Source organism: Myotis lucifugus, unplaced genomic scaffold, assembly GCF_000147115.1.
Source record: "Myotis lucifugus unplaced genomic scaffold, Myoluc2.0 scaffold_352, whole genome shotgun sequence".
In the NCBI taxonomy this organism is placed as follows: Eukaryota; Metazoa; Chordata; class Mammalia; order Chiroptera; family Vespertilionidae; genus Myotis; species Myotis lucifugus.
In genome coordinates this window covers 105,771-115,418 of record NW_005871400.1, presented here as the reverse complement: position 1 = coordinate 115,418, position 9,648 = coordinate 105,771, and the positions used below count along the sequence as shown (strand labels likewise).

At 54.2% G+C, this 9,648-nt stretch overlaps 1 protein-coding gene across 1 annotated transcript in view; it reads left to right on the top strand.

Annotated features, from left to right (window-relative positions):
• The window catches only part of CRYM (crystallin mu), a 15,004-nt gene extending 5,642 nt beyond the window's left edge, over positions 1-9,362 (top strand). Inside the window, exons 3-7 of the mRNA XM_023764836.1 lie at positions 1,010-1,111; positions 3,279-3,462; positions 7,099-7,220; positions 7,831-7,915; positions 9,024-9,362. Coding sequence (XP_023620604.1) covers positions 1,010-1,111; positions 3,279-3,462; positions 7,099-7,220; positions 7,831-7,915; positions 9,024-9,088 — 558 coding nt within the window. The 3' untranslated portion in view covers positions 9,089-9,362. The remainder of the gene's footprint in view (positions 1-1,009; positions 1,112-3,278; positions 3,463-7,098; positions 7,221-7,830; positions 7,916-9,023) is intronic.
• Positions 9,363-9,648: the final 286 nt, after the last annotated feature.

Here is a 9,648-nt window from a genome sequence, read left to right as displayed (position 1 = left end):
CCTCTCACAGTCTGGGAGCCCTCAGTGGATGTCCTACTGATGGCCACAGTCTGGCAGCAGAGACTCGGAGCAGGTGCTGTGTGTGTGTGTGTGTGTGTGTGTGTGTGTGTTCCCTCTGGGGGCCTGCCCCTAGCCGTGTCAGAGGCTCAGAGCAGGCACTGTGTGTGTGTGTGTGTGAGTGTGTGTGTCCCCCCGCATTGGAGGCTCACAGCAGTCACCGTGTGTGTGTGTGTGTGTGTGTGTGTGTGTCTGCTCGGGGCCTGGCGCCACCCACACTGAGGAGGATTGGAGCCGGCGCCTCTCTGTGTTGATCTTTCAGGCTCCTGGCCTCGCCTGCGTGTTGTTCTCTCCCTTGAGCTGTGGCCAGGGTGGGGTGCTGCCTGCCGGCCGCGCTTGCCTGCTCGTGGATCACTGTGACGACCGGGAGCAGGCCCTGCTGGGGGCTGCCTGCTGGGTGCTGCCTGTGGGCCGCGCTTTCCTGCTCGCGGATCGCCACGGCGAACCGGGAGCAGGCCCTGCTGGGGGCTGCCTGCTGGCCAAACATGATGCCGCAGTGACCCACAAGCAGGCCCTGCTGGGGGCTGCCTGCGGCCTGCTTGCCTGCTCAAGGGCCGAGCGACCTGCTCACGGGTCACCAAGGCAATGCCTGCTGGGCTCACGTTGCCAGGGTGACGCCACCAGCGTCCTGCCCCGCCGCTATGGGCGCCGCCATCTTTGTTGAGGAGTTATGGTTAATTTGCATATTACTCTTTTATTAGATAGGATTATTAGATAGGATGTTCTTGTCTATATTCACTGTACCATGTGTTAGATCTCTAGGGCTTAATCTAAAAAAGCCAAAGTCATGAAAACAGAGCATTAAATGGTGGTTCCCTGGGGATGGGCGGGGGTGCTGCCAGGGCATGCTTGAGGGAGCTGAAGGCGGGAGGAGCCACCCGGCTCAAACCCATGTGTTCCTCACTCGCTGCAATGTCTCCGTGAGCCTTTCCTTTTCATTTCTCTCAAATAGTTTTTGAAGCCACCCAGCAGTGAAGTGCTGTGCATCCTGGGGGCTGGGGTCCAGGCCTACAGCCACTATGAGGTCTTCACTGAGCAGTTCTCCTTCAAGGAGGTAAGTCCTGGGAGTGCTGGGCACTGGGGAGCTGCCCTGGCCGGGGTCTGCTCCGTCACTGCAGCAGGGCCGTGCTGGACAGTGAGGGAGAGTCCCATCTCAACCATCCTTGAATGACTTTCCCAGAATTCCTGGGTCCGACAAAGAGGCGGGGAGGCCTGATCACCTCTTCCCAGTGTCTCAGCTCACAGGGTTTGTCTGAGGGTGCAGCCAGCCTAGCAGTTAGTTTAAAGGGCTATATTATATCTGTTGCCTAGTCCCCTCACTTCCTTTTGTGCCCCCCCCCCCCCCCCGCCACGTCTCTTAGGAGAACCTGGGAGTCTAAGTCTTCAGGGTTATGGATTCAGGAATTGGGAGAGGCCTAGAGAGCAGGAGCCTACAGCACCCCCTTCTACAGCCCAGATATGGGCCCACCTTTCGCCAGACATGCCTCACTCTTCCTACTGGGAACATTTGATTCTGCTTTTATTTTTTGCACATGTGTGAGAGTGCTGGGGCTGATTTAAAGTATGATGTTTTTAGGATAATTGGGAAATGTGGACTATAAGGACAAGGACAGCAGAAAAATGTCCTTATGTCTATTTTAAAAACAGCAACAGTTCACAGTTTCCAATCTTCCCTCACCAGTATTTTATGTTTTAATCATATTAGATATACAAAGTTATATATCCCATCTTTTCATTGAATGTTCTAACATCACTACTTTCATAGATTCCTTAATTTTTGTATAATATTTGCATAACTTTCTATCAAGAAGGGTGGTATGGTTAACCATTCTCTTATGACTGGGTGTATTGTATTGGGTTTGCATTTGCATGCACAGAACCTTGGTTGATAAACTTATGTAGACACAGGTTTATTTCTACATTATATTTCCTTATGAGAGATTGTTTAGGTATCATTTTCAGTTGAAGGCTGGCAGCCCCTCTCCAGACATGGCTATCTGCTAGGCAAGCTGTCCAGTCCCACCGCCAGGGATCTAATTGTAGCTACTACACTTGCCCTTTACATCACTGCACCATTCACTCCTCAGACCCTCTGATCTTTAACTCCCTACAGGCCCTTCAGAGATCAAGTTATTCCACACAAAGCCCTGCCACAGAGAACCCCATACCTGCTATGACTCCTTTATCATTCCCATATTACAAACATGAAAACTTAGGCTAAATGAGGTTGAGTAACTCCAGGGAAGTAAGTGAGAGAGCAGGGTTGAGTCTAAGCCTATCTAGGTCCAGAAGTTGCTCTGCTAATTATTGGGCTATGTAGTAGCTATTGCATTAATGATGTTGTATGTCCTATGTAGAATTGAAAAATGTCTCTCCTAAAATGGGGGACAACTGTAGTGCTCTCAATAAAATAAATCTATATATATAAAAGCCTAAATGACCGGACGACCGAACGACCAGTTGACCAGTCACTAAGATGCGCACTGACCACCAGGGGTCAGTGCACTCCCACAGCAGGAGTGCCGCTCAGCTGACTGACAGGCACCAGACACCAGGCTTACAGCTGGCGAGTGCAGTTGCGACAGTTTTTGAAGCCACCCAGCAGTGAAGTGCTGTGCATCCTGGGGGCTGGGGTCCAGGCCTACAGCCACTATGAGGTCTGCACTGAGCAGTTCTCCTTCAAGGAGAGCCTCTCCCACCTCCAAGGCAGCGCTATGGAGCGGTGGCGGCAGACGCAGTGGAGCCGTGATGAGCGGGAGCTGGTCGGTGCCCGGCCTGGACTCGGGCTCCTCCCCAGCCTCCTGACACTTTGCGCACTACTACATCCCTTGGGGGATGTCAGACTGCCAGTTTTGGCCCGATCCCTGCAGGCAGTCTGACATCCCCCAAGGAGGCCCTGATTGCGAGAGGGTGCAGGCCAGGCTGAGGGACCCCACTGGTGCACGATGGGACTTTAGTAAATAAATAAAAAGAAACAAAGAAAAACTCCCTTCTTTAAGAAGGAAGGGCTGGAGGAAGGTCATTTTCAAATATCTGGCCAGGTGTCTGCACAGATTAATGTTGCCTCCTTGATGAAACTTCCCTTCTTCCTGGAGTGACTTACGGTCATAAGCACAGCCTGACCCGAGGGGTTCAGCTTTCCTCGGGATGTCTGGGCTCGTTGAGACGTAAATAGCCAAACATTCATGGCACCCATGTCCCTCTTGCTGCCCCCAACGAAGGTGAGGATATGGAACCGCACTAAAGAAAATGCCGAGAAGTTTGCAGACACAGTGGAGGGAGAGGTGCAGGTCTGTTCATCCGTCCAGGAGGCTGTGACAGGTGCCGATGTGATCATCACAGTCACCATGGCAACAGAGCCCATTTTGTTTGGCGAATGGGTGAAGCCGGGGGCTCACATCAATGGTAAGTGGTGTGGTGTCTGGTAGTTGGTGGTGGACTGGCTCCTAGGCTGGACCAAGGGCCGCAGCTGCAGAACTGTGTTCTGCCACATGCCAAGCTTCACACGGGCCTCAGAGACCTGTGAGCCCTAGAAACAGTATTCACTCCAAAACATGAAACAAAAACCGCAAACCTGAAACTAGTAGAATTTCTATGTAACGTAACATTATGGCAATTGGCCAGTCACAGCTCAGTTTTTTCATGTAATGAAGTTTAAATGACAAAGCCAAATGACTCATTTATTTTTAACATTTAGAACTACAAAAAATTACAACACAAAAGACATTTAATGTGAAATGTGAATACTTTCTGGTATGTGATTGGATGGGTGCGACTCTATATAAGAGTTTCTGCCTGGCTGGTGTGGCTCAGTGTGAGTGTCAAACTATGAACCAGGAAGTCACTAGTTCGATTCTCAGTCAGGGCACATACCCAGGTTGTGGGCTTGATCCCAAATAGGGGGTATGCAGAAGGCAGCCGATCTATGATGTTTCTCTCTCATCGATGTTTCTATCTCTCTATCCCTCTCACTCTCCCTCTCTAAAAAAGAATAAATGAATAGATAAATAAAATATTAAACATGGGAATTCCTGGGGCCTCTGAACATAAAATGGCCCTGGGGTGATAGCAGGAGCTATTGCAGATGCTGTTCTAAACTCTTTATGTGTGCTACCTGTCATTTAATCCTTTCAACAGCCTCACGAAGTAGGAGCTATTTTTATTACAACCCCTTTTTACAGATGGGTAAACTAAGGCACAGAGAAATTAAGCCAGTTGCTAACTTGTTCAAAGTCAGAGGTCCTTAGCCGCAGAGCTGGGATTTGAACTGAGGCTCTTAAATGCTACTCAGTATTAGTTTTCAGTAAGAAGACTGGATTCTGGTGCATGAGCAGGCAGAGACTAGGGCATTTAAACATGCTCTCGGTGTCCCGTGTTTTAGTGACAAGCACATGCCTGAACTCAGAACCTGAGATCCCTGTACACATTGGCAGGTGAGCTGCAAGAGTGAGTGTCATGATTACACACTCATCCTCAGACACTTACTGGGTGCCTGCCCTGTGCCAGGCACTGCTGCAGAGGCTGCCGGTCACGGAGACCACACTCACGGTCCCTGCTTTCTCCTGAGGGGAGATAGCAACAAAGAAGTCAACAGATAGGTGGATTAGATGGTTCCAGCTAATGGCCAGTCTGTGAAGGAAACCAAGCATGCACGTGTGAGGAATGGGCAAAGCAAGTTGAAGGTCTGAGCCTGCAGGACTGGTGTTATGATGTGGGTCCATGGGGGAGGCAGGCCGTGGTAGGAACGTGTATCGAGCCTGGCTTTGTGGACAGTAAGACCATTCCTGAAAGGATTTGGGAAATCAAAAGAAACCACTTCTTGGTGAAATGGACATGAGCTGAATCTTCAGCAAGACGGACTTGATTTTTGTTTCCAGCTGAAAACAGCACATGTTTGTTATCTCACAGTTTCTGAGTGTGGTTCCGCTGGGTCCTCTTCCGAGGGTGGCACCAAGGTGCTGTCCAGGCTGCAGTCTTGCAGACAGCATGGCAGCCTTTGCCGGGTGCAGGCGGTGGCTGGCTCCTTCCAGTGTAGGTGCAGGTGTCCGTTTCCTGGGACCCTCTCTGCTCCTGGCAGCAAACTCCACCTCCCCTTCCACATGGACGCTCCATCTTCAAAGCCAGCGATTGCAGAGCCTCCTCACATCAGACCCTCTCACACTGTGGATCGCTCCCTGGGAAAGGCCAAGGGATTTTGAGTCAGAATGTCTTTGATGTTTTCCTGGCTGCAGGGCAGACGTGGTGCCCGAGTTCAGAGAGGCCCACTAAGGAGCGTGCGCTGCAGGTGCAGTCAGCAGGGAGCCCCGACAGCAGATTGCACTTGCTTTGCAGCAGGGCTGAGTCAGGCTCAACCTCCCCTCCCCCCCACTTCCCTCATCCTGCCCGCACTGTGGCAGAGTGCAAGGGAGAACAATCAGCCAGCTCTGAGGGAGGAAAGTTTACCTTTATTTCGCAGATCTGCTCGTCCAGAGGAATTCTGGATCCAAAGCTGGAACTGAACTCGTGGGGAGGGTCTGACCTATAGCTCCTCCTGTGGTGGCCTCTGAGGGTCCCTGCAGCCCCGCCCAAGTCAGCTGTGGCCAGGCCCTGGGGTTAGGTTCTGCAGCTCCGCCCAAGTCCGTCAGAGTGGGAAGTAAGACTACAGTTGTAACCAGATACTGAACTAGGTTGCAAGCCCCCCCCTCCCCATTTTCCTTTTCACCTGCACTTCACCAACCAGGGTCTGGCTCTCCCCCAGTCTAGCCCCTCCGAAGCAGGGCAGAGCCAGCCTGAGCGGCCCTGCCTCTGCTGCCTGGCCCACCTCCATCTGCCCGAGTGGCCTCACCCAACCCTTTGAGAGCTTGTCCTGCTCAGAACCGGGGAGCAGAGCAATGAGAAGAGGTGGCCTAGAGGCCGGGGTTTCCCACCATCTGATGGTTTATTTACGAGCTTCGTTAGTGCCTTTGTGCTGGAGAACTTCTCACACAGACGGTCTTCAAGATGCTCGGGTTTTACACCACTCTCTCTCTGAGCATTAGGGCGAGGGAGAACAGGAGAGAGGAGCGGGCAGCAGAGAAAGCTGGCGGCACAAGACGCTGCCTTACGCTGGTGTAGCCTCACCTCTCCCTCCAAGGTGGGTTGGCCACGGGCTAGGGCTGGGCCCACCAGCAGATGTGTTTTGCTTGGGCCATTGAATGTTTTAAAAATCAAGAAATAACACATGCAAATAGATGTCCCGCTTCTGTTCAAAAGAAGCTGGAATAGCTAGCAGTGTAGCAGTGGCCTGCATCCCCCCCCCCCACCCCCCCCACTCCGTCAGCTCGCTGGTGACTCGGCCCTCAGAGGGCCTGCTTCTGCTGCATGCTTGGGTCTCCACCGTTCCCAGCCCCTCTGACAGCTTCGCTCATAGTCGCTGTCTGCATGGCCCTGCAGGCACTTGGTGACAGCTCTGTGTTAGCCGATGTGCCCGGCCAGGCATCAGCTGAGTGGCTCTGGGCTGCAGAGGGCGTGAAGCTTGCACCAGGGTGGAGCCAGCTTGCTCTGCATTGGCTTCTCCCAGACACTGGCACCAGGCTCCCTGGTCACAGTTAGGAGAGAAGTGGTTGGAGGTGAGAGCAGGAATGGCGAAGACCAAACAGGCAGTCAGGGGTCTGAAGAAGTGCCAGGATTTGGGTAAGGAAGTCACTGCCCCCATAAATGGAAGAGGGTGAAAGGAACGGCACTGTCTCAGAGCCTTAGGTGCACACGCACAAGATGCATACCTGTGGCAAGCACCTGAGCTTCTTTGAGCCTCACTTAGTGCATCTTTTAAATGGGAACCAGACACAAAGTGAACTAAATAATATGTGTGACACATCTCCCAGGTGGTAGGTACCCGATAGACGAACGCTTAGTTGCCTCACAATCTTTAGGGAATGAGTGGGCTAGGAAATGGCAAGACCACACATGGCAGGCTCTGTCTGTTCTTGTGAATGGGCATTCATTCAGTCTTGCTGGCGCGGAGGGGCGTCCCCGATACCCCCGGTCCCTGTCTGCGCTCAGGTCTCTTGTGCTGTTCCTTAGCCGTGGGAGCCAGCAGACCGGACTGGAGAGAGCTGGACGACCAGCTCCTGGCGGGCGCCGTGCTGTATGTGGACTCCCGGGAGGCAGCCCTCAAGGAGTCTGGAGACGTGCTGCTGTCGGGGGTGAGCCTCTGCTCCTGGTGCTGCTTCCCGGTGGCCTCGCCGGGCCCCAGGCTCATGGGCTTCCCCCTGTCTGGCCCGCTCCAGGCCTCATTCACCCCCACCTCGTTGCGGGGTGACAGAGCCTAAACGTCTCTCACTCATTTCTAATCCCCTTTTAGAATGACGTGGCCATTTTGCTGGTGGCCTGTTTTTGCCCCTGTGCCTGGAGAAGGCTGCTGGCTACCAGGGGCCTAGGGAATGGGGCCTGTTGAGCCTAGAAACCTCCAATGTTGCCAACAAAGTAGGCGATGGTGGGCCACCTTCTGCCCTCTCTTTGGTGATCGGGGCATGTAAGCCAGAGCGGCTGCAGAGTGAGTGCTGAGGGAGGCACATGCCGTTTCCTGCTGGCCAGTGTCCCGCAGGACACCCCGCCGCGGGCATTCGCCGTGTCACACAGGCAGAGGGTCCCGAGCGGGTTCTAGGGGGAAGCACATCCTGACCGCACCCAGTTTACAGATGGTCTGCTTATCAGGTTTATCTCTTACCCACTCCCAGGCTGCCCCCTGCCACCAGCTGTACAGCCGCTGGGCAGGCGTGTGCTGCATGGCCGGCCCGTGTGCTCACTTTGCAGGCAGAGATCTTCGCTGAGCTGGGAGAGGTGGTGGCGGGAGTGAAGCCAGCCCTCTGTGAGAAGACCACGGTGTTCAAGTCTCTGGGTAACGCCACTGCTCCGAGCACATCTAACCCTTGGGGGGAGGAGGAAGGAGTGACCAGGCCCGGGGCGGACTAGTTGTGACTCCGCCATTTGGGTCGGTTATTTACGTGCCGTAGTGACGTGGTTGTGCCCATGGACTCGAGTCAGGCAGCCCTGGGGTGGGTGCCTCTGCCGCTCCTGGGGCCTCACCGATCCACGAGGGCTCCCTGCCCGCCTGACGCCTGGCGTTTGGTGCGTGTGAAGTGCGGGGTAGGGTGGCTCACACACAGCACATATCAGCAGCCTCATCTAGACACAGATGCCACGGAAGCTGCTGCAGAGGTGGGGCTGAGAGGGAAGAGGTTAAAGGATGGAGAGCTGCAGGGAGATGGCAGGGAGACCCAACCCGAGGCTGCTTTTCCTGCTGCTTGGGGCACAGCCCCTGGGGCCCAGCCGGGGCGGCTCAGCCAGCTCTCCACCCACCAGACAAGGAAATGGACACACGTGGCAGGTGCATATTAAACACCTGCGATGTGCCAGGCTCTGTACTGGGCTACAAAAGTTTCCTCAGGTACCTGCCCTTGAGGAAAATAATACCCATTCGAGGTGAAGGAGTTGGCGACACTGCAGCCTGTGGGCGGAACCTGGCCAACCGCCAATTTTTGTGCGACCTGAAAGCTAGGAATGGTTTTTACATTTTCAAATGGGGCGGGGGGGTGCGGGGGGGTTGTGTGTGTGAATGAGATTTCAGAACATGAGCATTATATGAAGTTCCGACTTTGGTGTCCGTAAAGGAAGTCTGGCTGGCACACAGCCGGGCTCACTGTGTCCCTGTGTCGGCGCTTCTGCCCACTCAGGAGGCCGAGCCCACAGCGCAGGCCTCAGCAGTTACCATCGGGCCTGCACTGCACGCTCCTGACCCCGAACGGAACGGGGGATGACACCGGAAGTCCGTTGTGGGCATTTCTTGCTGAGCAACACATTCCCTGCCGGGGCCTGCCCTCCGCAGACCCTCTGAGCCATGCTTCCTGGACATCGTCTTGATGCCCTGATGGCCGTCAGCACCACAGACAGGGCTGCTTCAGGAAAAGCTGTTCTGACAAAAAGTGACCCAATTTCTGTCCTTCCAGGAATGGCGGTGGAGGACGCGGTTGCGGCCAAATTAGTGTATGACTCCTGGTCGTCTGGTAAATAGCGCGAAGCGTGGCCGCCGAGGCGGTGCTGCGACTCCAGGGGCCTTGCCTCCACTTGTCCTGTAATTTCTAGATCAAATGAGGGAAGGAACCCCGTGCCCCGCGGGCTGTAGTGTTGTGCTCATCCTGTCTTACCTTAATTGGCGAGATCCTCCTTGCGTTGTAGCTGAGGGGAGCTGGGTGGCGGGCCCGCGGTGCGGCTGCAGCAGCACCCCTTCCCCAGGCATCCCACCGGCTCTTGTATCTCCCGGAAATAAAGCGATTTCCTTTTCTGCAGTTTTTGCTTTGGTAACTTCTGTCCCTCATGGCAAGGAAAGCGAGGCACAAGTGCTCCCACTCACTCGCTGGGGGAGTGCCAATGACGGTAATTAATTTTGTTCCGTTTCTTAAATTGAGGTACGATGTGTGCACCACAAAATTAAAGTGTACAGGTCAGTGGTTCTTAGTATGAAAACCGTGGTCACAGAGTGGTCAGCCTTCACCACCGTGTGATTCGGGGCATTTTCATCACCCGAGGAGAAGCCCCGAGCCCTCCGCCCAGCCCGGCACCTACTCCCCATCG